The sequence below is a fragment of the Coccidioides immitis genome, assembly GCF_000149335.2.
Source record: "Coccidioides immitis RS genomic scaffold supercont3.5, whole genome shotgun sequence".
NCBI lineage: Eukaryota > Fungi > Ascomycota > Eurotiomycetes > Onygenales > Onygenaceae > Coccidioides > Coccidioides immitis.
In genome coordinates this window covers 1,921,659-1,947,518 of record NW_004504307.1, presented here as the reverse complement: position 1 = coordinate 1,947,518, position 25,860 = coordinate 1,921,659, and the positions used below count along the sequence as shown (strand labels likewise).

The window sequence follows — 25,860 nt, the reverse complement described above, 5'->3', positions numbered from 1 at the left end:
ACAGAGACTACATGCCTTCGGCTTTGACTTCAACAAATTAAAGCTAAGTGGCAAGTAGGTGCTTAGGACACTGGAAGATAGCACTAAGAGAAATTACAGAAGTAGCTGGAAGCTCTGAGAGGAGTAGGTCCCACGATCCCTAGGCCTTTGATATCTTGTTGTCTGCTGGCTGACAATCTTGGAGGTTCCTGTAGGTATTATAGCACGTATGCTGAGCATGATATCTACCACAAACAGACCAAAAAGCATTTCATCATACAAACTGCTCTAAGAGACATGTGCAAAAGAAGCCCAAGGACACATACATTCACCAACAATGAAAAGATCTCACAGCTGAGTGGAACAGCCACACTGATAAAAAGCATTTCATTACTATGACCAACTTATGTGGCTATTTTCCTTAGATATCAGAACAGAAGAGAACACCCATGATTGGCCTGCTTTTTCCTCTCTAATTTATCTAGGAGGAACTGCACAAGTGTGTGCTAATTAATTGTGGGCGGCATAAAGTGAAGTACTTGACACTGATCCACTTCAAAATCATCCCCCAGCAGCCCTGGTGCAATGACTGGCATCTCTATCGGTATCTGATCTACTGCATATACATGCCTAGCCTGCTCAAGAACTGCATGTAAGCCTGGACAAGTACTGGAATGAACATCATGCTTGGGTTCAGGCTGCAAGTTCTATATAGAAGGAAGAGACAGCGGTTGCGAACTAACCAAACCAGAACTTGACCATTCTGTTGCCCTCAAGAGGGACACAAAGAACATGTTCAACCAGCGGCAAAAGCAGTTCAGGCCCCTTTCCAATTTTTCCTTGTGGCCCTTCGCCACTCTCAAGCCTAGGCCGAGCCCTTATCCCCCGATGACATTTCACGGGTATGTCTTGCCCTCCTCACACACCCGCTTAAACACCTCTTCCGTGTGCTGCAGCACTTTCTCCACCGCGCCCTCCTCCCTCGTCTTCCCCAATTTCTTGTTCGCTGGGAACACCTCTCCGTCCCAACTCACCCAGTAACAACCACTCCCCTTCGTACTATCGCTGCCAACCGCGACATCCCCTTCCATCCCCTCACCCTCAGCTTTGGGAGGAAACCTCTCACTCGTCGCAGCAAACAAATGCCTCTCCCCACTCTCGTCAATCGGCACCATAAATGCACTCAATAGCGGTGTCAGCACAGCAGCCAGCACGCCCCCAGCCGGCATTTCACGCATCAGGCCCGTGGCCACACCAGAAGGGTACGCGTGGACGAACGAGGTATGCGGGTGTCGCTGCGCCATGCCCTCCAGGAAAAAATCACCCATCAGGCTGGCATGCGCGCCGCAATTTTTGAGGCTGAACGTGTGCTTCAGACTGAGGTCGGAGAAGTTGAGCTTACCGGAGCCGCCGGCGCGGACGGAGACGAGCGGTTCTAGTACGGAGACTACGCGGGATAGTCTAGCATTGGCCTTGACAGAGGGGTCTTGCGCGGCCACGGTTAAGAGGGGAAGCAAGTTGACAATGAATCGCATCCGCGCGTAGTAATGCAGCACGAATTTGCGGTCCAGGCCTTCGGCCGTCTCGTCCCGGCCTTTCAGCGTCATGTATCCCGGTGTCATGAATAGCAGGTTTAGCTTTTTCTCTTTGGCTGCGATCTCGGCGCACACGCTATCGACGTTCTTAAGCAGGGATATGTCGGTTTGGAGAAAGGTCGGCTGGGCGGAGGAGTTTATGCTTTTCATGGAGGCAATGGCGGTGTCGGCGGCGGACTGGTTGCGGCCGATGAGGTAGATTTTGGGGGAGAGCGTGTGACGAGCGAAGGCGAGGGCTGTGGAGAGGGAGATGCCGGAGGTGCCGCCGACTGGGGGGTATTAGTGAAATGAAAAGGCTTACAAGAGATGAGATAGGGTAAAGGAGAGCCTTTGCAGCGCGGGCATTCTGCTTCAAGAGCAAGAATATTTTCGGCGGGAGTATCGTAAAGAGTGAAACGTTGGAGCACGTTGAACTTACCAAACACCGCGACGAGACCTGGGGCTAGAGATTTGAGAGCCGCATTGTGGGCTTGGATAGCTTGGAGGTTCACCATCGCTGCTTCGCGGAGACTGGATACGGAATTATCGGATGTAGGACCTTTATGAGATCTGGGTTTCCTTATTGCGAAGAACACTTGGTCCAAGAAGAGGAACTGCAAAAGCAGGGGAGGCCGTTACCGTTGGTAAATGATTAACTATCCGATAGCCCAGCTGTGCCTTGGGGAAGTGAGATAAGCTTCAGCAGCCGGAACGAGGTGGTGGAACCGCGTCAAGTACTCCGAGTGCTTTCTCGTGTGTGATTCATACGTTGGTTGAGCTCCGACGGGAGAAGACTGGACAGCACGGTCCGTAAACAAGGATTGGGTTTTGGATACAGACGAATAATTTACTTAAAAGGCCCTGTGGTACCGGAAGGGCCTATGCATACGATGACCACAGGCAGATAGTGAGCAAGCAGGAGTGTTCCAATTAATGCCAAGCCCTTCTGTGAAGCTGATGGAAGCTCAAACTGCGCAGGACAGACGAAGCAAGCCTAAGTCGAACCAATGCAACATGGGCTGGGGGGGAAGACCAGACCACTGGACAGGGATAAGTCGGTTTCTGGCCCAAAACGGCGCAAACCCGCGTGGGTTCCTCTAAACTAGGTTGGGCCAAGGCCCGAAAACTGATCTGGCTGACACGATACATCGACCTGGCTGATGTGAGCCATTGCCTGAATGACGCAGACCAAAATTGGTCGCGAAACACGTCCAGGCCTTGTTGGTATGGATCACGTTAGCCATGTGTTCGGTTCAAAACCGAGAGCGAAGAAGCCCGGGGCGCGCTCTCAACAATGTGCTGCTTCATCTAATGATGCCGCCCCGGAGAATCTTCTGCTCCTGGCAGTTGACGCCCACCCCGACAACCATATTCCACCCTTCTACCTTCAGTCCTTCTTTTTTTCTTTTTAGTATAGTTAATACGTTCAATTGATGTTTATTCGCGCCGTCGAACCAGGACACCCGCAGAGATGAGCTTGGTGGGCAATTTCGGGGCTAATGACAACCGCGGAGCCGAAAGTGCGAAGGACGGCGTCTCCAGCGTGGTGACGAGGGAAGAGGAGGTTCATCAGCTGGCCAGGCAGTTCACAGAGCAGAGCACTTATTCAACGACTGTGCAGAACCGCTTTGCGGCGGATCCTGGATCGGCCCTCGACCCCAATGGAGATAACTTCAATGCCCGGGCTTGGTGCAAGGCCATGCTGCGGATGCACACCGAGGACAACCAAGCACATCCACTCCGGACACTGGGCGTAGCCTTCAGCAACTTGAACGTGCATGGCTTCAGTTCCGATGCTGATTACCAGAAGAGCGTAGGCAACGTCTGGTTAGAGACTCTCAGCCTGGCGAGAAAGTTCATAAGTCAACGTCAGCGCAAAATCAAAATTCTACAGAGCTTGGATGGATTGGTTGAAGCTGGAGAAATGCTTGCAGTGCTTGGACCACCTGGATCGGGATGCTCGACATTCTTGAAGACCATCGCTGGAGAGACATACGGCCTTATTGTCGACAAGACCTCAAACATCAATTACCAAGGTACGTCCGACATCATTCATAGGACGCCTTCCTGCTAATGGTCATCAGGTGTGAGCGCAAAGCAAATGGCCAACGAGTTTAGGGGGGAAGGCATCTACACCGCTGAGGTCGACGTCCACTTCCCCAAGCTCACGGTTGGAGATACTCTCTTCTTTGCTGCGCGGGCCCGAGTACCACGCCACATTCCTGGAGGAGCAACTGTGAACCAGTACGCCACGCACATGCGGGACGTCATCATGGCCATTTTCGGTATCAGCCACACCAAGAACACTATCGTAGGAAACGACTTCGTCCGCGGTGTATCCGGTGGAGAGCGCAAACGTGTTAGTATTGCTGAAGCTTGCCTCAGCATGGCGCCGCTGCAATGTTGGGACAACTCCACTCGTGGTCTCGACAGTGCCAATGCCATCGAGTTCTGTAAGACTCTTCGCATGCAGACTGACATCAATGACACCACGGCCTGCGTTTCCCTTTATCAAGCTCCTCAGGCTGCCTACGACAACTTCGACAAGGTCCTGGTTCTATACGAAGGTCGCCAGATCTACTTTGGCCGCACAACCACGGCTAAGCAGTATTTCCTTGACATGGGTTTTGCCTGCCCTGACCGACAAACCGATGCCGATTTCCTCACTTCCATGACTAGCCACCTCGAGCGTGTCGTGCAGCCAGGCTACGAAGCCCGCGTGCCCCGGACGCCTGATGAGTTCGCCGCACGATGGAAAGCCTCAGCAGAGCGAGCACAGCTTGTGAAAGACATTGAGGCGTACAACGCAAAGTTTGCACTCGGTGGTGAATATCTGGACAAGTTCAAGCAATCCCGGAGAGCTCAGCAAGCCAAGGCCCAGCGTGTGTCGTCACCCTACACTCTTTCATACGTACAACAGGTTAAATTGTGCTTATGGCGCGGTTTCAAACGATTAAAGCCTGATCCCAGTATCACTATTTCTTCATTAGTTGGAAATTCTATCATGGCTCTCGTCATCGCCAGTATCTTTTACGACCTCAAGGCCGATACCAACAGCTTCTTCCAGCGTAGTGCTCTCCTCTTCTTTGCTGTTCTCATGAATGCTTTTGGTTCCGGCCTTGAAATGCTCACTCTTTATGCTCAACGAGGGATTGTGGAGAAACACTCTCGATATGCCCTCTACCACCCGTCTGCTGAAGCATTTGCATCTATGCTCATGGATTTGCCCTACAAAACTCTCAACACCATCACTTACAATTTGGTTCTCTATTTCATGACAAATCTAAGACGAGAACCTGGTGCTTTCTTCTTTTTTGTATTCACCTCATTCATTCTGACTCTAACCATGTCCATGTTCTTCCGGTCCATTGCATCGCTGACAAGAACCCTTGTTCAAGCGCTCGTCCCTGCCGCGATTCTAATTCTGGGTCTCAGTATGTACACTGGTTTCACCATTCCGACGCAGTACATGCTTGGATGGGCCCGTTGGATTGCCTATATCAATCCTATCAGCTATGGTTTTGAGTCTCTAATGATCAATGAGTTCCACAACCGTGACTTCGCCTGTGTCAACTACGTCCCGTCGGGCCCTGGCTACGCGGGTATTGGACCTAACAACCATGTTTGCTCCACAGTCGGATCAGTGCCTGGACAGCCCTATGTCAATGGCGACAGTTACATTGAGTCATCTTATGGCTATACCGCCTCGCACAAGTGGAGGAACGTTGGCATTATATTTGCCTTCATGTTCATCCTCATGATTGTCTATCTGGTTGCTACTGAGTTAGTCACCGAGAAGAAGCCAAAGGGCGAGATCCTCGTGTTCCGTCGCGGACACAAGGCCCTGAAGAAGAGCAAGTCAGAGGATGATGTCGAAAGCGGTAGTGGCCGCAGTGTTGTTGTGGAGAAGTCCCAATCAGATGACATTGCCATAATCGAACGCCAGACTGCTATCTTCCAATGGAAAGATGTTTGCTACGATATCAAGGTCGGAAAGGAGCATCGCAGGATTCTTGATCATGTTGATGGATGGGTCAAACCAGGTACCTTGACCGCGCTTATGGGTGTTTCTGGTGCTGGGAAGACCACACTATTAGATGTTTTGGCTACTCGTACCACCATGGGTGTTATCACTGGGGAGATACTTGTTGATGGCAAACCTCGTGATGAATCCTTCCAGCGCAAGACTGGCTATGCTCAACAACAAGATCTGCATTTGAACACCTCCACGGTTCGCGAGGCCCTTACCTTCTCTGCTCTTCTACGCCAGCCTGCTCACGTCCCTCGTCAAGAGAAGATTGACTATGTTACAGAGGTCATAAAGCTTCTAGAAATGACTGAGTATGCCGATGCCATCATTGGTGTGCCTGGTGACGGTCTCAATGTCGAGCAACGCAAACGCCTCACAATCGGTGTGGAGCTTGCCGCCAGGCCAGCTCTACTTCTCTTCTTGGATGAACCTACATCTGGACTTGATTCTCAGACATCGTGGGCTATCCTTGATCTCCTTGACAAACTGAAGAAGAACGGCCAGGCTATTCTTTGCACCATTCATCAACCCTCCGCCATCCTGTTCCAGCGCTTCGATCGTCTCCTCTTCCTCCAGGCCGGTGGACGCATCGTGTATTACGGAGATATTGGCGAGAACTCTCAAATCCTTATTGACTACTTCGTCCGCAATGGTGGACCCCCGTGCCCTCCTGCTGCTAACCCCGCTGAATGGATGCTCGACGTTATCGGTGCTGCTCCCGGATCCCACACTGACATCGACTGGTACGACACATGGCGCAACTCCCCCGAGTATAGACGTGTCCAAGAACACCTCGCCAAACTGAAACTTGAAAGTTCCCAACAGGTCGGCCTTGCCCGCACTCTCTCGGGCCAGAAGCGCGAGGACAAGGCTAGCTACCGCGAATTCGCCGCTCCATTCGGTGCACAGCTCTGTGAAGTCCAGACCCGAGTGTTCCAGCAAATTTGGCGCTCACCCACGTACATTTACTCCAAGACCGCACTATGCGTTAGTTCGTCTCTCTTTGTCGGTTTCTCTCTGTTTAATACTCCCAACACGATCCAGGGACTTCAGAACCAGATGTTCGCTATCTTCATGTTGTTGACTCTTTTCGGTCAACTCATCCAGCAAATCATGCCACATTTCGTTGCCCAGCGCGCTTTGTACGAGGCCCGCGAACGTCTATCTAAAACTTACTCTTGGAAAGCTTTCATGATATCTAACATTGTCGTTGAACTCCCTTGGAACTCGCTCATGTCCGTCCTCATGTTTATTTGCTGGTACTACCCCATCGGTCTGAACCACAATGCCGAACCTACTGACTCCGTCACGCTACGTGGCGTGCAAATGTGGCTCTTCATCTGGACCTTCCTTCTTTTTTCATCCACCTTTGCACACTTTATGATCGCGGCTTTCGAAACTGCCGAGAACGCCGGTAACACGGGTAACTTGCTCTTCATGCTCTGTCTCCTGTTCTGCGGTGTCCTCGCTACGCCCAACCAGCTCCCAGGTTTCTGGATCTTTATGTACCGCGTCTCACCATTCACGTACCTCGTCAGTGGTATGCTGTCCGTCGGCATCTCCAACACAGAAGTCACATGCGCGCCAAACGAGTACCTGCGCTTCGACCCGCTGAACGGGACCTGCGGCGAGTACATGGAAGCGTACAAGGCCACTATGGGCGGCTACATCGAAAACGAACTTGCGACCTCAAACTGCAATTTCTGTCCCATCAGCGACACAAATGTTTTCCTTAGTTCTGTCTCAGCCAACTACTCAGATGTGTGGCGCAACTTCGGCATTATGTGGGTGTACATCATTTTCAATATCTTTGCGGCGTGTGCGCTGTACTGGTGGGTGCGTGTCCCGAAGGCAAAGAAACCAGTGGCCGCCAAGACCAACTAGTGTCTGACACGATTCTTCGTGTTATGAGTATACCTTGCTGGCTCAACTTGCCAGGACTTTACGACAACAGAATAAGTTCTTACATTGGGCCTAGTTCCTCTTAAGCATTCAGGACGGAGAAATACAAGAAGACTTCTCCCCAAACTTCCTGCATGTTTTCCTGTACACAATAGACGAATGTTTCTTTTTCTGTCGTTACCCTGAGGTTTCACTTTGTTATTCTGCTTTTTGGAGATTGCTCAGAGGGTGTTATCTTTGGTACCTGCTTGCATATCTCTTTTTGGGAAAGCTATTAGGTGTGACATGCCCCGTGGTTAAGGCTCAGTTGGGATCTGCTACTTTCGGGGTTTGCCTTTTTGAAGCTGGCATGAATTGGTATATGGTGGGTAATTTGCCTAATCCGGCCATTCCCCATTAGAATCAAAACAAGCTACCCCAAGCAAAGGAAATTTGACCTGTTCTATCGTTACTTTCCTTTCATCCATGGCCTCTAAACTGCAATAGCTTTCCGCTCTGATGTTATACAACATCGATCCACCTTCAGTCTCATACTCACCCTACTCCTGATCATACCCACTTCACAATGCATTCCGTCACATTCTCCTTCATCTCGCTTTCAGCCTGTCTCCTGACGTCGACTGTTGTTGCGTCAGCTAGGCCTTTGACATTTGATCTAAAGAACTTCACATTGTCATACGGGATGTGGCTGTTATCGGTGGCGGCTCTGCAGGCACATATGCATCCATTACTCTGAAGGATGAAGGCAAATCGGTCATTGTTATTGAAAAACAAAACGGGTCAGGTGGGCCACACCGAGACATATATTGATCCTGCGACCGGCACCACAATTGATATGGGGGTCCTGATCTGGCACAACATTACAGTTGTAAAGGACTACTTTAAACGATTCGATATCCCAATCACTAATTCTGCTGGTTTCTTTCAATCTGCGTTAAACTATGATTTTCGTACCGGAAAAGAAGTCACAACTCCATCGGAAGCGGAGGTATCCGCAGCCTTCGCAGCCAATACGACACAGAATTCCAAATACCCCGGGTTGAACGATGGGATATTCCTTCCAAGCCCTGTGCCCGAGGAGTTGTATATGCCTTTTGGTGAGTTTGTACAGAAGTATGGACTTCAAGCGGCGGTTCCCACCATGTTCAACTACAATCCGGGTGTCGGAAATATACTGGCGAATCCAACGCTTGAACAATTCCGATACTGCGGATTGAATACGGTGCGGTCCTTATCGGCTGGCTTTCTGACTACGGCCCGGCAAAACAGCAGCGAGCCGTACTCCAGAGCCGAAATAGAGTTGTCTTCGTCCTCAAGTCTTCTCCTTGATTCCAAGGTCGCGTATGCGGATCGAGGCGAAGGAGGGGCAGGTATCAAACTCGTTGTTCGTACACCCCAAGGCTACAAGCTTATTCTCGCGAAGAAGCTCCTCATTGCCATACCCCCAAAGCTTGACTTCCTAGCCCCGATGGACCTTAGCGACAAAGAAAAGAGAACTCTTTGGAAAGTTTATTGACGCGGGCTACTATGTCGGCATCTTAAAGAACACGGGGCCTCCCCGAGGACGCCAGCATCTCGAATGCTGCCCAGGATTCGGAGTACAACTTGCCTCCTCTCCCGGGAGTGTACAGCTTCGCCCCATCTAGACTTCCCGGATTGCAAATGGTCGCCTACGCCACTCCGCAGAGTCCTAAATCCTTTCCCCTGTCTAACGCGATGGTGAAGGCGGACATAATAAGGACCGTCAAGAGACTTCAGAAGCAAAATCCGGACAAGTTTGGCCAAACAGATCCTGAATTTGTTGATTTTAGATCGCATGCCCCGTATACTCTTCAAGTCAGTGCTGAGGATATTAAGGTCGGATTTTATGAGAAGCTGTATGCGTTGCAAGGCCCAAGAAATACGTACTGGACTGGCGCGGCATTCAGGGGGGAAGATAGTAGTTTACTCTGGAAGTACGTGGAGGAAATAGTGGTGCCGCAAATGCTTGCAGGTCCATGAGCTTTTCGTCCAGGATCGATAGATTGAACTTGCTTGCTCGGGCCATGACTCTGTCAAATCTGCGATTTAGAAAGACAGCACAAATAAACAACCGTAAATATGACTTGGACTTCATATTTCAATCCTATCTAGAACATCTAGTGCAGTTTCAGGTATATATTTTATGTGACCTAGTCCGGGTGATCTGTGTCCTGTTAACTAGTTAGCTAACTAACTAACTGTTAGCTAGTTACTCCGTAGTTATTACATATGAGCGCTGCTCCGTACTCCGAGCGGTCCGCTATGCTCGGTAGTTGTGATCACATCACAGCCACTCCACTCGTCCCCACCACTTCTCCAGACTTTGTCACAGGCATTTGGCACCACACCTTGTCCATCAGAATCGCATCTGTGGCTACACGATGCCATTACAAACTCGAGAGGTCAGACAACAGAGTGAAAGCGTAGGAAAGGAGAAACGGAAACCTGTCCGCCGTGACCCGGAGAAGAGGCGGCAACAGAACATTCGAGCACAAAGAAAGTACCGTGAGTGCAACTCTTCTCTCATGTCAGCAACCCCCAGACCATAGGCACAGGAATCTCTGGAGAAATAAATACTGACTATTCATCCACTAGGAGAGAAGCTTCGTGAGCGTCTGGCTTATCTTGAAGCACTTGCTGCATCTGCAGCACAGAGCGATGCTATTGAACGAACATCGACTGCGGGCACAGGCCAATCTGAGGCGGTCACAACGCATGGCTCATCCAGCACTCCAACCCATATACTTCCAAAGACTCCCCCATCTTATGATGCTTCGGACATATCTGTTTCCAGTTTATCTCCAGTCACTCTAGGAGAATATCAACGATTTATTCCACATTCAGATGACACCCTATCCTCACTGACCATCTGGGATTCTACACCACATTTTTCTATCCGATGACATGTCATCCGCACCGAGTTTATGGGATTCTCCAACACATGTTGATCCTTCCCTTCTCATTCTTGATAAACAAAACGACAGTCTTGGTCCATATTGGACCACCACCATCGATTGCGGCTGCGCCAGTCCACACTTCCAGATACAGACACACGGTTCAGATCCATTTCGCTATGGCGAGGTCAGGGTACTCAAATTTAAACCGAGTGCCACAGCAGCAGATCCGTATGCCAACAACCTTCGCATTGAAAGAGTCTGCACTATAACTGCATTATATGCTCTTGGAATGCATGTTGGCATCACCGAGGAGATGGTCTGTGCTGACGAATCTTTCTCACCGTTCTTCCGGTCTATCACGGAGTCGATAGATGATATGATCAAAGCAAATACGATTGGCACAGTGCAGAGAATCTTCAAAACACTGAAGCCTGACTTGAGGCCGAGTAGCGAGCAAATTACTATCCAGCATCACCCATACATAGATATTCTACCCTTTCCGACACTACGAAAAAATCTCATCACCCATCAGGAAGAGATTGACGAGGATGAGTTCTTCCTTGATATCCTTACCGGATTAGTGTGTTGGGGAGGTGCAGGCATTGGAAGGAAGGATCGAGAAGACTCCACTGGATATGCTTCGACAGGTACGCCCTGGGACGTCCGTAGTTGGGAGGCGAGGGTGTGGTTTTTGAAGAAATATTGGACTTTGCTAGGTGGTGAAGATGGAGAGCTTGTACGGCAAAGCGAGCGGTGGCGCAGTATCCGAGGGGACGACACGCTGAACATGGAGGTGCATAGCTAGCAATAGAATTCCGCAATCGTTGCTAAGCTTCAGGTTACAGATGGCCCGTGGTGTCACCAATATATGCCAAGCATACCGGACCGAGCGTAGCATTCTCAGCAACGGGAGGTTATTAACAACCAGCCAATCCTGCAGCAATAGCTATGAGGGCAGCGGCGCTCACTGTGCAACTCACATGTACGGACCGGAATTGTTGGCAGGCTCTCTACTACTAGGATTCGCCTCGTGACAACTGACTAGGGCGGTAAAGCGATACGAAGCACAATGATCTCAGTGGTATCAGAATTCTATCTACCGTGCTATCCCCTACCAGTCTATGAGCTCCAGTGACCATGGTCCCTGCACGAGAAACACAGGTCACAGGTCTAACCATAGTCCGTCCAGCAGCTATCCTACACTTTCAGCATCTCTAGCATCAACCTCAATGAAAAGTTCTCTTCACCGAACTTTGCTTCTAAGATTCCAACCTCCCTTTCCAACTCGCCATGCAGTTCCCTGAGAACGTCGAGCGTGTAATCCAGACTTTTTGTCTTTTTCATAGTTGCCAACACCTCTCGCTTGGCCTCAATGCTGAGCTTTCCGTCTAGCCTTCTCTTCATGAGGAATGCCCGCAGCTGCATTGCATCGCCCGCAAACTTGGGCTCTGACTCAACAGTTCAGATGCAGTGGATCAGCGTGAAGGAGAGCTTCCCTTCATCGAGGTCCTCGGCAAAGCCCTTCTGCTTAGCGTAGTCGGCGGAAGCGAGGTTCTGGTAGTCGTCGCGGATCTGGAAGAAGCGCCCCACGAGGCAACTCAACAGGTTCAGAGCGTCGTCTGACACCTTCTCGCCGACCGGGCTTTCGGCGACCATCAATCGTGTCAGCATGCGGAATAGGCCACCCGTCTTCATATCAACCATTTTCAGATACTCTGATACGGACGGGCATAGTGTATTGTGCGTCCAGTAGAGGTCATAGCTCTGCCCCACATGCAGCTGTTGCATCTCTTCGATGAAGATGCGAAGGCATGACGGGTTGCCGAGCTCGGTAGCCATACCTGTCGCTTTGACATATTGGTACGTCGCGCTGTTGATTGTCTGGGCGGTGCCATAGATGTTGTGAGTAGAGGGCCTACCACGACGAAGTGGTGAGTCGTCTTCGATGTCATCAAGCCTGAGCATCGTTAGACGGTTTGAATGAGACATGGCAGGATGGAAGAGTGAGAAAAAAAAAGGTGGGTAGCAAGGTAATTGGGCCTGAATGAGTAGAAGAAGACTAACATGAGAGATGCGCTATGCAGCATCTTGACGATGCTCTTGATCATTTTAGCCGACTTCTGGGGCACTTTAAGCCATGTGTTGAGGGAGTCTATGGCCTGGTCACGGAAACCCTTAGAAGGAAGGGAGGTGAGGTATCGATATGGTTGGAGAACAACCTAATAATTACCGTCAGTTACACCTCCGAGGATATGTCATATCTATATTTGAGGGGAATCAGCGTAGGGAAGACGCCCAACTCACATCATCGCTCAGCTCTGGTAAATTCAGATCAACGGCCAAAGACACCACATCCGCAAGAGCAAATGAATCCGTGCTCAGTTGCGATATCTGTGCCGACTTCTTGACACATTTAGTGCCATTCTTCTTTGTGTCGTCACCCGTACCGCTACCGTTCCTCTTCCTCTTGAGGCCGTTGGCCTTGGTTGATGCATAATGCCCATTACCGTTGACAAGAGGCTCCTTACGTTCGGTTTCGACAGGAAGGCCGTTAGTTGCATCCTTCGGTGGCCACATTGCCGGGTATTTCTCCAGGCCATACTCAGCTCTCAGCAACTGCAACTCATTGAATTTGGTTGGTCCGTTGTATCTCGGACAATTAGTACTCCAGGCAGCGTTTCCTGAAAGTGTGTACTGCATGACCTCTATGTATCTCTTAAGTTCATCACTGATATCCGTCCGTGCCCTGGTGTTCTTGACCACGCGGACATAGTTGGCACATTCGACGCGGATGCGCTCTTTACAAATCTCTCTTGCTTCTTCTTCGCTACAGCCGTGCTCCCTCATGACAACCAAGATGGCGTTTTGAACATTGGCGTCACCGCGCTCCTTCTCGAATGAGAATAGATCATTAGTGAGAGAGGCAGTGATCAAAGCAGGCTTCAGAAGCTCCCTCGCCTCATCCGCCTCTTCCTCGGGGATGGTAATAGCGCAGCCAAACGTGACAAGACCATGCCAGCGCCTTGATAGCAGAACACAATTAGTCCCAGCTAGGTAGGCTTAATCTAGGATGCTGAAGTCATTGGTGGGTGCGGGAGGCTTACATGTATCCCACGTCGAGGGCCCTATAAGGGATGTACTCCTCAAGAGTATTAAAGTGCGTTTCGTCCTGCCGTCTACTGGAATGTTGGACGCCAGCAGCCCAGCTCTTGGCGACAGTCATTGCTCTCTCAGGGTCAATTGCCATCATCTCGCGGAGAATCTGAGCGACGATTTTACGCTTTCCAGAAGCGGCTTTCTCGTCGATCTTGCCGGTCTGACCGCCCTGTTCCAAAGCATGCTCCATTTCGTCCAAAGATGCGTTGTGGATCTCTTTATCGATGACGTCTGCAATCAATTAGCCTCATTCAGGATACTTCACAGGGCTACAGGCAATTGACCCATACCGTCATGCATGAAACCAAATTCAAGCGCATAAGCGGTAATCTCCATTCTGTCTGGGAGACATTCGGGCACCGCGGCAGTGATGAAGCTAAAGTCTGGGCCCAAGAGGCCTGCATAAGGCTTCTCTAGGGGCCCAACCAAGCGGCGCCAGTCTTCCTGAGCCCTAAACGCACCGACTTCTTCGAGGTCGCCAGCCACGTGCCTCCTGAGATCTATTCCAGGACAAAGACCTTGCGTGTCGTAGGTGGAAGAGTCGATGATCGTCGAATACTTGTGGGCCATTTTATATGCAAACGCGAAGAATGTTTCCGTGGTAAAGGGGTGTTAAGGCTTTGAGGTCGCAGAGAAACGAGACAAGTTGTCATACATAAACACGTACAGGCTCAGCAAAAGGAGATGGATAACAATGATATTTCCGGCTTGAGCAATCGTTCTGCGGGACATCTCAGCATCCACAGTGCTGGCTTTTGAACAGTCAGGCGCTTCTAGGAGTGATCCGCTTCTCTTAAATGGCGCATTTCCACTTCTACTACGCTACCAGGTGGTAAGAATAGAGCCATTTGCCGTATGAAGACATTCGACTCAGATCTTCTTCTTCTGGTAAAGTGCCTAAAGGGCAAGGCCCGATGCAGGACAGCGAGAGGCGAGCTAACAACCCGTAGCCCCAAGAAACGAATAGATAGGTCGAAAGATGGAACGGGCGAATTTCCGCCCCTCAAAGAGGGCAGAAGGGAACCTTGGTAAGACTCCTCAAGGCGCCGAATAGAGAATAGCCATATTGGGCGATTTACCGAGATATGTCACCCAATAAGCGACTGGGGTCGTTTTTGGGGCCGCGAAAGAGCAAGTCCCTGAAGAAGTGTATTCCGGTAAGATAGCGCGACTTGTGTTCAAGCCCTTTATAAAATGTGAATTCAAGACTTTTATCTTGTCTGGTGCCGCAACTCACTTGTGCGTCGTGATTTCACTTATCCATCAGGCCTCGTTGAACCATGAGAGGCCCCCCTTCCCCTGACCCAAGCGTCTCCCGACTTCTTTTCTCCAAGGCTTCCATCGGTCTATCTCAAATGGAGGCATACTTGCCCAAAAATCTCGGTTTGCGTGCTACCGTCGCTATCCTCGTTATAAGTGTGTTCTATATTCTCAGCCTAGTCATATATCGCCTCTTCTTTTCTCCTATAGCAAAATTTCCGGGTCCCAAGCTTGCCGCAGTAACGGGTTGGTACGAGTTGTACTACGATGTTGTCAAGAAAGGGAAATACCTGTTTGAGATTGAGAAGATGCATGACAAGTATGGTATGTACTATGACTTTCGTGATTTTCAATAGCTCCACCGCACAAGAACCAGTGCGCATGTTGTAGAGGAATGAAGCTCACGACTTTTAAACTATGTAGGACCAATTGTAAGGATTAACCCACATGAGCTCTCCATTCGGGACCCAGAATACTACGATGAACTCTACGTCGCGGGCTCCGTCCGCCCAACGGAAAGGTATAAGGGTTTCGTTGATGGTATTGTCGACTTTGACGGATCTCATCTCGCGACTATAGGACATGACCTCCACCGCAAGAGGAGAAAGCCACTCGACCCCTATTTTTCTCGAGCTGGGGTGACAAAGCTAGAGCCCATGGTGGCAGAGCTTTGCGAGAAGCTAATTATAGAACGGTTCGAAGGGTTTAAGGGAACTGGGAAAGTAGTGAGACTGGATCATGCCTTCACAGCCTTCTCTGGCGACGTGATCAACAGGATTTGTATTGATGACCCGCCCAATCTCGTGGACGATCCGGAGTTCGCTCCATGGTGGTTTGAACTTTTCCATAGTGGTATAGTATCGCTGCCTCTGTTCATGGGTCTGCCTTGGCTAATCCAGTAAGTAACCTCCGCATCCATAAAGTTCATTTGCTAATCCGAATAGTTTCATCCGTCTTATTCCCGAGAGCATTCTCGCGAAACTGGATGCCAGGAGTCAGACTTTCAACAAGTTCAAGCTGGTATCAATAAGCCCCAAATCCCATCATCTCTATCTTCATTTCCCTGCTGACACTTTTTAGATGTGCGACGAACATCTCCGCGTGGCCAAGCGTGAAAAGGCTGCCCTAGGATCCAAAGATACGACAGCGATGGGTGGGCGCCTCACCCTTTTCCGGCATATGGTCAGCAGTGACCTTCCGCCATCTGAGCTCACAGACGAGCGCCTGTCGAAGGAAGCCCAAGTCCTAATTGGTTCTGGCACAATCACCACAGCTGGGACGATGGGCTTCCTTTGCTATCACATAATGGCCAATCCAGCTATCAGGAAACGTTTAGAAGAAGAGCTGAAGCCTGTCATGGAGGGCTACCCTCAGAGGAAACCGACTTGGGCCCAACTGGAGAAGGTAGCATATTTGCAGGCATTGGTTAAAGAGGGCCTTCGGTATTCTTTCCTCGTGTCTCTGGTGGCTGAACCATCATTAAAAACAGCTGACTGACTGACATTGTGTAATAGCCTCAGCTACGGCACAATGCACCGCCGTCCGCGTGTTTCTCCGAAACAAGCTCTCCGGTTCAAGGAGTGGGTGATCCCAGCCGGCGTTCCGGTTGGCATGTCCGCATACTTCGCGCATCGCAATCCTCACTTTTTTCCGCGACCATTAGAATTTATACCTGAGCGATGGCTGGAGAACGTTACTCCCGAGATGAATCGCAACTTCATCCCATTTTCAAAGGGGTCACGGCACTGTTTGGGAATGAAGTAAGCCTGTCCTTTAAACCCGGCCCTATTGTCAATCGGGTTGACCGGAGGGGATAACGTCTCTGACTTGCCAATTTGAATAGTCTTGCCTATTGTGAACTTAATCACATCCTCGCCGCCCTGTTCCGCCCGGGAGGTGCCGGTTTCAGCCTTTACGAGACAGACGAGTCGGACGTCATGCCAGCTCATGATTTGATAGTACCTTTGCCAAAGCTGGATACAAAGGGTGTTCGGGTCATGTTCCATTAAGTGCCAGAGCGCGCTCTTTCCGGACCTTGGCATGATCAGCATTGGAGCTATGTAGTGTATTGTGATGAAGTGGTGAATGCCGTAGTTAAACATTCTGAGTACGCGCCAGTGACGAGGGCTTAACTAGTTAATAAATCCTCAAGCACCAACCTTCTTCTATATCACGCACGTAACCTTTTAGTTGGCTTAAAAACGTGTGCATAAGGATCGGCACTCGAAAACAAACTTCATACTAGGAATGTTTACGGAGTAGAGCATTCACCTCTGTATATATCTTTCTCAAGTTCGCCGAGTCTTATTTCAGCTCGCGCCAGGTTTGCTGTCTGCGCCTCTCACAGAACCTTGCTACCCACGTTCTTCAGGTCTGCTAACAACTCCATCACCGCCCTTAATTGGAGAAGGATTAGAACGCGGACCAGATGCTCCCATTCCAGGGGGGAACTGATCTCGTAGTCGCCTAGAAGGAGTTTTCGCCAGTCCGACGATGTTCTCGTGCGCGTTGATACGATTTGGCCGGAGTGCCTATAGTCGGTCTTGGGTGAAGAGGAACAAGCGGATGTAGCAAGGTCTCGATCCTCAACGTTGGCATGATGCGAATGGCCATCGGTGGGCGAGCAACCCGGCAAGGAGGATGGTACCAAGCCTGCCCTGGTGTCGCCGTCTTTCATATGGTACAATCCGACAATCTGTCCACAACCCGCAACGAGCCTTTCGGCCATGAAAACCAATAGAACAAGATTCTCTCTCTTAGTCATACAACCGCCGCACTTGAGCTTCGAACGACAGAACTTGATGGCTTCCTTCTGATACGCGATGATGGAGTCCAGTTCGGCGCGCTTGCCAGAGTTATAACTAGCCTCAAATTCCTCGACGGCGAAGATAACTGCAGCCAAGCACCGGCATGACTTCCCCAGGGGGTTCTCAGACGAAAATGCAGTTGAGGCTAAGCTGGATATGTGTAAGGATGTGGGCGTAGCGATGCAGCCCATGTCGAGGGACAAATCTTGGGATTGTCCGGAAGATGGGGAGTACCGTAACATCTCATCTCCTAAGCTTAATGGCGATGATGGGAGATTTTCAGACGTCCTAGCAGCCGTAGGTTGGATTGACTCAGGGCCCGTTCTGGGTAAGCTCGTGGAGAAACTAGGCGATGGTGAGAGGGTATCGTTGGAGGTGTTATCTCCATCTCTATCACGAGCTCGTTGATCAAATCCAGCAAGAAAAGACTGGAAAATGTTCAGTGGGATGTCGGTCAATCTATGTGTTGGAAGTTCTGCAAGCAACTGTTGTCCTTGCTCAGCAACAACATTGCCATCCGCCGGGAGTGAAGACGCAATGGGCTGCTTGTCTGAACACAACCTTTCCTCATGCTCGGTTATTTCGGAGCTTGAAGGGGCTGACGACGGAGTCAACAGGGCCGGCGCGTGCTCGTTCTGTGGAATATTGATGCTTGCCTTCTGTATTCTCTTATTGCCCCGATGCTTTATGGAAGCGAAAGTGCATTTCTTTCCAAGGCGCTTGCATCGGCCGCAGCCATCATGAGCGGGACTGCATTTGACCTACGGACATAGATCAAATCTGTCAGTATGAATGTCCTGATCTCTACAATGTATGTGATCCAGAATTTTCATTTGTTACCTTCTTGGCTCTGCATCTATCGCAAACTAAAGTTCTTTCTAGATTTGATGATCCGAGAGGCCTCTCAACAAACTCTACCTCGTTCTTATGAGAGTTCCAGTGCAGAGTCCCAAACATAATGTAAAGCCTGCTATTAGATATATTATAGAACTGACTGCATAAGATTATAATGAATAATAATAATAATAATAATAATAATAATAATAATATATTATAGTCAGACTATGGTTGCTAGGGTCTCGGGGGTGTGGTCTGACTATTTGCTTTTATATATACATGTATACTCCGTATACGGAGTATATATATATGGTTTTGTTTTTGAAAACAAGTGCAAGGTTGCATCCAACAGATCCATCAAACAGCTTAGGCTCCTGAAGGTTTGTTTCATCACAAAGCTTATATCAACGGAGCTCATATTTCCGGGCCATGACTAGCTCGTCAACCGCCTCCTGCAGAATCAACCTACCAGCGCTGACGTTGGCCCTCCAGGAATGTGAGCAGTCCCGGATTGTTGACAGACATCCCCACCCTTCCCTTGGGCTTAGAATCTATGCTGCACTGGTCGGGGACGCTGAGCCAAATAAATGGTATTGACAGGTGCTCGTCCTCCGTACTGTGGGTCGCATCCACCGTACCTCAAATAGAGTGTTAGCTACGGCACAACATTGTCAGGAAATGGACGATGAAGGGGAGGGAAATTGGGTACGAAACGAACCAAACCAATCCCGAATTTGGCAGCTTGCTTTGCTGATGGCAGCCCGACAAAACATGTATCAACTGGTGCTCTAGCTCAAATTGAGGTCTTCAAATCACTCTGTGGCTTAAGGGTATCATCGGGTGGGTTCGGTAGGATAGATAAGACCCCTGGAGCCCAGAGCGGTTAAAAAATACATGCGACAGTTTTATAAATAGTAAGGAATCAGTGTGAAGCCAGATCCATTTGGCAATCGTTTAAAGTGTGTGAGCAGGGAGTGGCAAATGTAGGATGTCAAAACGAGGTTAACCGCTTTAGCCAGAACAATATCACCCCTCTGTGTTGCTTTGTGAAGTTGTCATCCAACACAAGGCTGGAACCTCAAGCACATGGATCCTTTTCCGGACTTGGCACAATCATTTATTGGAAAATTTACACGAGGAGCTCGATTTTTGCTTGCCAGCGAGGGCTGTCGCTCACCCTGCCTTTACCCTGCTCTACACTTCACGCCCGCCTTCAGCCCTAGGCTTCAGGAAAGCCTCTCGCCAATCCAGATTAAAGCCGCTCGCCCTCAACCCAAATGCAACCCCAGTGCCAAAAGCGGATTTTCGCTGAATGCAGACCCCCCTATGGTGCTTAGAGGTTATTTGGGTGGGGGGGTTCTTATATTACGACCATTTAACTATTGCTGGGGGCACAGGAATTATTGGCCAAAAGCTTCTCACAGCGGTCAAGTAATAGCCGCGAGTCTGTCCAGTAATCCTTAGAGTTTCAATGCCTTGTAACCGCAAATAGAGCGTACCGCGACGGCTGTACTTTATTACATGGCACCAGGGCTTTGTATGGATGTGAAATGTAAGTTGGTTGGTATTATACTGAGGTGGCTGTAGGCACCAGTGTCTCTATTCTACTTTGGTACAATATCTTGAATGCTGAGTACAAGTGTGCTACAAACAGATTATCTTATATCCTCAGAAGCCTTGAAAGCTCTCGGTATCAGTGAAAGAGTGGTAGATTTAACTAGGTGTGTTCATTTTCTATATATTTGAAGCATTGATTGCTGCAGTTGCTATATGCCCATTGTTCACAGCAGAAAAGATCTCTCGATACCTAGCCAGAATCAGCTCTCTTCTACCATAAACAGAAGCTGTGTGTTCTTCTTATGAAATCATCAGCATGTCTTGCGTCCTTGATCCTGCATTCTTTTGTCATAATCAGAAGTTGCAAGAATCTCTGTGAGGCTCTTTCTGAGCTACAGATGAGCCTCTTGCCCACCAGCAAGTAGCCTGTAAGATGTTCAATCGATGAGGCAACAACAGACACAAGCATCGGGATATCACTCATCAGGAGCACTAGCAAGTTAGAAACAATGGATAGCTTGATGTGTTGTATTGCTTTTGATATCTTGATGAACAAGCAAAGTGTGTTCTGCTTCAGAGATACGACCCTTGAGCTGCTCTCACCTTCACTAGTCATTTAATCATCTTCCGCAACATCATCTCCGTATCGAGACTGATGATGTAGTTGTAGGTATTCCACTTACCGCCGGGCGCAATGCTGGCGTCAACAGCTGAAGGGTAAATAGGATGGGGTAAACCATTATAGCCCATAGGTACTTCCACAGCCAGCTGCTCTGGAGGACACAGATCCGCATTCCCCGCAGGGCCTTGCAATGGAGCCTGACCAGAGACCTGGGTTTGGCTCACTAGGTCTTTCAATGAATGGAGGGAGATCAGAGAAGTATATGGTACTTCACTGGTTCCAGTTCTCACTTCTGTAAATGTCTCTATCTGTAGTGGGCTAGATGTTTCACTCCATCTACATTGTCCAAATTGATCACAATTGACTGGCCTGGCAGGATTGAAAGGGTGATGTCAATGATATAATAAGGACAACACATTATAGACAAAAGAAAGGAGAGGAAGGAAACTCAGCCATACCTGTCACATGCTTGATTTCATGCTATTTGCTGCTGTAGGGAGCGGGCTTGACTTGGTGTCACAGCTTTCGCACATGGGAGAAGAGTCATGATTGCTGGTGAGATAGTCTACAGCCAAGATGACAGAGCATGTCATGAACTGATCAAGACATGTAGATGTTGATCTCTCATCTGTCCTGAGGCTTGGCTCTGTGCTTGCTTCATGCACGGAAAGACTGATGGCAGTGAAAGCCACAGCCTCAATATCCTGAAGTGCCTGATTGAAGTGAAACGCATGAAGACTCTCTGTGATGGACAATCCCAACTCTGGTTCTGATTCATGTTCATGTTCATGTTGCAGTTCACTGGTACTCTTGAAGCACATCTGTGACATTGCACATGTAGTGGATGGCTTGAACATAATGGGGGTGATGCTGGGCCTGCAATCGCCTGGATAGGAGTTTCTGGGGTAGGGCTGATGGGAGGAAAGCTGGTGGTGGTCCAGGAGTATGTGCGGGAGTGGAAGCAGCAGAAGTGGAAATAATCATGGAGGGCAATGTAGGTTGAGAGAGACTTGGAGGAGAGAGGGACAGGAAGAAGAGCCATGTGTGTTCCTTGAGATATCTTTTTGCTGGGATTGAATGAAGACCTTGACAACCCGGGGGTTTGGTGTAATATTATATCATCCAGATTGACTGCCATTCCCAATTGGTACTCTGGGGCCATCTGTTTATGCTTCCTGAGCGATCAGAGGATGATTTCCAAGGGAATAACCCCCCACTTATATACAGATTATTGAAAGGGCATGAGGATGTAGGGGTCGCTGATCCCTCTTGATTGCTGCAGCACATCTCCATAGTGATTCCCAGAGATAACATTCCGTGGAATCATGATGGCCAGGCCCACGTCATCTCGCTCGTGTATTCAGCTCCACACGGCCGATTGTTATATGCAACCCAATCTTTACCCTTGGCTCGTTGCGTTGCAGATTAATCTGCCGGTCTCACGACGTCTCACCAGGTGGTTCTGCTTCCATTTTCAAACAGGACAAAGAGACAAGCCCGGACTACCAGTGTCAGCTGGAAGGGGGCCCGGAGGTTGGACAAATGAACCCAATCCAGCATTCTGCTTTGAACAGCAGCATAGGAAAGCTGGGAATTATCTCTTGGCCAGATAGAATTGCATATTCTTGTCATTGTACACCACTGAAGATCAATCTATTGAAGTTCATGTTCAGAGTCCCCAAACTACGAGGCATTTGTGTCATTAATCAGAAGCAAAGCAAGCAGCATTGATTTCAATTCCACATCAGCTTAAGTGTGCTAGCTCAAGTGCTAGAAAAGGAAAGAAGATCCAGCATCAAGATGATGCAGTGACCACAGAGACAGAGAAGAGAGGATATAGTTGGATCGAAGCCTAGATGGTAATAGACAATCACAGCAAAAAGTATAGAGAGTTGAAGAGTATGAGATCAAGAGGCATAGAGAAAAGGGAGGGGGAAAGAGAGAGAGAGAGAGAGAGAAAGAGGAAGATGGATACGGAGAACACTGATCTCAGATGCACGATGAATGAAGGCAAGGAAAGGCCAGGAGAAGGCAGCTAACAGTGTGATGGAAGTGAGGACTAGATTGAAATGGAAAAGAGGAAATGCTTGCAACACAGGCAATTGAAGGAGGTGTTATATAACTTGAAGGGCGACGCGGTCATGGCATTGCTAGCAAGTGAAGACTTCCAAAGTGATAAACACAGGACTGAGAGAACGGCGCGAGACTATTTGCAGCGAGGCGCCATGCCAGATGGGGCATAGCGGGCTTGATGAAGAACTCCCAGTGGAAAGATTACAAAAGAAATAATGATCAGAAACATACTCCGTATAGGGAGTATTAAATATATTGCGTATCTTCTCTTCTTCCACAAGGCATACTCCACACGGGGTAAGCTACATTAGCTAGCTAGCTAAAAGCTCTCACTCATACTTTTCTAGTAGCCATATAAGCAAACAAGCCAACAATTTCTTTTTCTTTTTTTTTTTTTTGAAAAGAAAATATAAAGAAAAAGGAGAAAAAGAGAAAAAAAAATTAATCATGGATCATTTCAATCATTCTTCTAAGGATTCATTCCCTTTTTCCATCCCCCTTCTCCCGCTTCTGTCCTTTCCGTAGGTAGTTTAGGGGGAAAAAAAAGAAAGAAAAAGAACAAGAACAAGAAAAGAAGGAAAAACAGAATCCCACGAAGGAAGCTTATTTCTCCATTTTGTCTCCCGTGTATCGTTGAGAATATAGAAAAAAAGGGGCAGGGAAAAGAAAAGGTGAAAGAAAAGCAAGAACGCCGTTTCTTGATTGCGAGATACCACAATAAAAAAGGAAAGGAAAGAAAATAAAATAAAATAGAAAACGAGATAAATAAACCCGACCGTTGATATGAACTCCCAAATGTTTTCATTCCTCTTGTTCCTCGGTCTTTCTGTGCCTAGGGCACGTTGAGAAGACGAGTGCTTCGACCCGAATCCCAGCAAAGGCCAGTGGAGTGGGAAAGAGATGCAAAATAAGAAAAGATATGATCAGAGGATTGCGGGGTTACAGTGTGAAGGAGGTAATACATAGATGAATAGGTGGCCTGAGAACTTGAGAATGAAGGGAACAACCTAATCAGATCTATTACTCCATTGGAGCACCGTAAAAGCGCTTCAGCAAGTTGGAAACCTCCTTGTATTCTTGCTTCACATCGGTAAGAACCCTGCTAGCTTTTGCTAGACACTTGGCTTGGTCGGGCTCAAACCGAGTACCGGACTCGTCCTTTTGGGCACCAAAGTGTTGGATCTTCTCGCACGATTCTTTAACCTTGTTGAGTCCAAGGGTGGCTGAGGAGCCTTTTAGAAAATGTCCCAATTGGGAGACTTCTTCGAGGTTTTTGGAGTTGCTAAACCAGCAAAACTTCCGTCAGCAAATCAAATTCAGCGGGGAAAGAAAAAGGAGGGGAAGAAAAGAAAAGACAGGAAGAGGGGAAGCTCGTCGGATAATCGTAGGGTTTGATTGCCCAAGTCGTGGTGGGTGTATAAGGGATTTGTCGGAACTTTTGAGAGTGTGTCACGAGGTATTGCGATGACGTCATACGGTGCGCTACTCACATTGCCTGTTCTATGTTGTCAAAGGTGGCCTCCGCCTGCTCGAAAAAGCCATAGACGATGCCTTTGCTGAATTCTCGCTCTTCCTCGTCGTCGTCCATTTCCAAAATCTGTTCAAATGTTACACGGTCGATCAGCTCGTTTTTGAATAAAATATCAGTTTCGCCGGTCTATGGAGTAGGCAGCAGGTCAGCTCTCCAAATCCCGCATCAACGAGAGAGGATGGAATGATCTTGGGCAGGGGCACGATACCGAGGTTTCCTCAGCCGGGGTTGCTGGAGGCGCCATTTTGGATGATGAAGGGTCGGAGTGGGAGGAGGAGTATGAGGAATGCACCAAGGATGGCATTGATTATGGTGATGTCGGGTTTCTTGCTTGAAGTCGATGAGCTTCCCTCCGATGCGCCTTAGCAATGTGGGCCTTTCCTTCGCCGCACTTTCCAATATGTAGTAGAAATGAAGAAGCAAGCCAGTGCAGCGAAGCGTGTCTTGCCAGAGTTTATCACCGTCGTATGCAAGTCAAAAACCGCCGGGAAGAAAGGTGAGCGGGGTCTAATATGGTGGACTGGAGGCTGCGCCAAACGTAAGGAAATAGTTCTAGTGAGATTCACTCCTTGTAATGAAGTTAGCCAAATAATCTCATAAGTATCGTGGCAAACAAGAGAGTTTGAAAATAAAAGATCTAGAAGCACGGTGGGGTTGGAAATGCCATTGCTCCCTATGTTAACAGGGCTTTGCCACGCTACAGTTCAGGCCTTGCCCTACGCTTTTTTTTAATACATTCCTCTCCTTTTTCTTTTTCTTTTTCTTCTCCTTCTTCCTTTTTTTTTTTTTTTTTAGACGTGCCATAATGGCCCTCGTGGGTCGACACAGCAAGATTCGGAGAATGAGTGGCAGGCTCTGCCAATGAAACAGGGTGTGATAGTGATAACAGCGTAGCAAAGCAAGGAAGGCTGCGGGACCCGGGGTACTTTGGCAGAACACAATAAAAACGCACGTCTGTACTGTAGGAAAGAGGCACACGAGCAACAAGACGCCTGCTACTCACCCCTCGGTTGATTTCAACTTTTGTATCGCAAGCCGGAGTGATTTTGACTTCGGAAATGCCGAGGCCAATCAAGCACGTCTAAGCCAAGCGGAAAACGTCAGGTTAAGCTCAGAGGGTAATTAAGGAGTAAGAGACAGAGAGAGAGAGAGAGAGAGAGGGAAAGAAAATGGGAGGGGAGGAATGGATGGAGTGAGGCAGCGTTGAGAGACAAGGTTAAGAGGGAGGCGGCGGTAGTGGTGGTTTGTGGTGGTGGGATTTTCTAATGGCGCAGCGGCGGGGAAGCCAAAATGAGGTAATCAGGTAACTAACGTTGACAGCAACAAGGGTAGCACACCAACAGAACCAAGCACAAGGGAGGAAAATGGACATCTCCTGTTCATTCAACAACAAGATGCAGTGAAAGGGGGGGAAAAAACAAAAATGCGTGCAGTGGTCAAGTCCAGGCTGGCTTGAGGTAGTAAGCCCCACAGACAATAAAGTGCTCCTCTCAGAGCTGCGAAAATAGTGATAGAACTGTAGATGTGGGTTTGATGGAATGGGAGGGGAGGGAAAAAAAAAAAAAGTTAAAGTGTTAAAGTGTTTTAACATCGCCCAAGATTTGGCTCTTAGGT

The 25,860-nt window shown here is 48.9% G+C and overlaps 10 protein-coding genes across 10 annotated transcripts; 5 read left to right on the top strand and 5 right to left on the bottom strand.

Moving 5' to 3' along the window:
• Positions 1-875: 875 nt before the first annotated feature.
• On the bottom strand, positions 876-2,068 carry CIMG_09094 (uncharacterized protein; the record flags this gene model as incomplete). Its single annotated transcript, XM_001239472.1, has 2 exons — positions 876-1,843; positions 1,993-2,068. The coding sequence occupies 2 exons, from the start codon at positions 2,066-2,068 to the stop codon at positions 876-878; spliced, it is 1,044 nt and encodes a 347-aa protein (XP_001239473.1).
• Positions 2,069-3,024: 956 nt separating this feature from the next.
• CIMG_09093 (ABC transporter CDR4) lies at positions 3,025-7,936 on the top strand (the record flags this gene model as incomplete). Its single annotated transcript, XM_001239471.2, has 2 exons — positions 3,025-3,589; positions 3,638-7,936. 2 exons carry the CDS (start codon positions 3,025-3,027, stop codon positions 7,465-7,467), a joined length of 4,395 nt encoding a protein of 1,464 aa, XP_001239472.1. The 3' UTR covers positions 7,468-7,936.
• Positions 7,937-8,224: 288 nt separating this feature from the next.
• CIMG_12282 (uncharacterized protein) lies at positions 8,225-9,486 on the top strand (the record flags this gene model as incomplete). The annotated part of the gene is made up of 2 exons (XM_012358323.1): positions 8,225-8,992; positions 9,076-9,486. The coding sequence occupies 2 exons, from the start codon at positions 8,225-8,227 to the stop codon at positions 9,484-9,486; spliced, it is 1,179 nt and encodes a 392-aa protein (XP_012213746.1).
• A 328-nt stretch (positions 9,487-9,814) lies between these two features.
• Positions 9,815-11,208, top strand: CIMG_13575 (uncharacterized protein; the record flags this gene model as incomplete). The annotated part of the gene is made up of 3 exons (XM_004444805.1): positions 9,815-10,011; positions 10,102-10,310; positions 10,555-11,208. Exons 1-3 carry the CDS (start codon positions 9,888-9,890, stop codon positions 11,206-11,208), a joined length of 987 nt encoding a protein of 328 aa, XP_004444862.1. The 5' UTR covers positions 9,815-9,887.
• Positions 11,209-11,864: 656 nt separating this feature from the next.
• CIMG_09089 (geranylgeranyl pyrophosphate synthase) lies at positions 11,865-14,129 on the bottom strand (the record flags this gene model as incomplete). Its single annotated transcript, XM_001239467.1, has 5 exons — positions 11,865-12,360; positions 12,468-12,622; positions 12,708-13,425; positions 13,508-13,790; positions 13,850-14,129. The coding sequence occupies 5 exons, from the start codon at positions 14,127-14,129 to the stop codon at positions 11,865-11,867; spliced, it is 1,932 nt and encodes a 643-aa protein (XP_001239468.1).
• Positions 14,130-14,839: 710 nt separating this feature from the next.
• CIMG_09088 (cytochrome P450 family protein) lies at positions 14,840-16,828 on the top strand (the record flags this gene model as incomplete). The annotated part of the gene is made up of 6 exons (XM_001239466.1): positions 14,840-15,143; positions 15,243-15,717; positions 15,764-15,839; positions 15,900-16,261; positions 16,334-16,579; positions 16,663-16,828. 6 exons carry the CDS (start codon positions 14,840-14,842, stop codon positions 16,826-16,828), a joined length of 1,629 nt encoding a protein of 542 aa, XP_001239467.1.
• Positions 16,829-17,160: 332 nt separating this feature from the next.
• On the bottom strand, positions 17,161-18,583 carry CIMG_09087 (uncharacterized protein; the record flags this gene model as incomplete). Its single annotated transcript, XM_001239465.1, has 2 exons — positions 17,161-18,387; positions 18,467-18,583. 2 exons carry the CDS (start codon positions 18,581-18,583, stop codon positions 17,161-17,163), a joined length of 1,344 nt encoding a protein of 447 aa, XP_001239466.1.
• A 2,010-nt stretch (positions 18,584-20,593) lies between these two features.
• CIMG_09085 (uncharacterized protein) lies at positions 20,594-21,472 on the bottom strand (the record flags this gene model as incomplete). The annotated part of the gene is made up of 3 exons (XM_001239463.2): positions 20,594-20,628; positions 20,704-20,978; positions 21,174-21,472. The coding sequence occupies 3 exons, from the start codon at positions 21,470-21,472 to the stop codon at positions 20,594-20,596; spliced, it is 609 nt and encodes a 202-aa protein (XP_001239464.2).
• A 1,641-nt stretch (positions 21,473-23,113) lies between these two features.
• Positions 23,114-25,376, bottom strand: CIMG_09084 (osomolarity two-component system, phosphorelay intermediate protein YPD1). The gene is made up of 4 exons (XM_001239462.2): positions 25,250-25,376; positions 24,455-24,814; positions 24,206-24,372; positions 23,114-23,997 (listed from the first exon to the last, which is right to left on the bottom strand). Exons 2-4 carry the CDS (start codon positions 24,548-24,550, stop codon positions 23,736-23,738), a joined length of 525 nt encoding a protein of 174 aa, XP_001239463.2. The 5' UTR covers positions 24,551-24,814; positions 25,250-25,376; the 3' UTR covers positions 23,114-23,735.
• Positions 24,658-25,649, top strand: CIMG_09083 (uncharacterized protein; the record flags this gene model as incomplete). The annotated part of the gene is made up of 4 exons (XM_001239461.2): positions 24,658-24,801; positions 25,042-25,117; positions 25,212-25,364; positions 25,567-25,649. 4 exons carry the CDS (start codon positions 24,658-24,660, stop codon positions 25,647-25,649), a joined length of 456 nt encoding a protein of 151 aa, XP_001239462.2.
• Between the last annotated feature and the right edge of the window lie 211 nt (positions 25,650-25,860).

Excerpts from the sequence above, each read along its gene's own strand:
- CIMG_09084 (XM_001239462.2), bottom strand. The coding sequence starts at position 24,550 with ATGCCATCCTTGGTGCATTCCTCATACTCCTCCTCCCACTCCGACCCT. Across the intron at positions 24,373-24,454 it reads CCCCGGCTGAGGAAACCTCG|ACCGGCGAAACTGATATTTT; the intron begins GTATCGTGCCCC and ends CCTACTCCATAG. Across the intron at positions 23,998-24,205 it reads GACAACATAGAACAGGCAAT|CAACTCCAAAAACCTCGAAG; the intron begins GTGAGTAGCGCA and ends TTGCTGGTTTAG.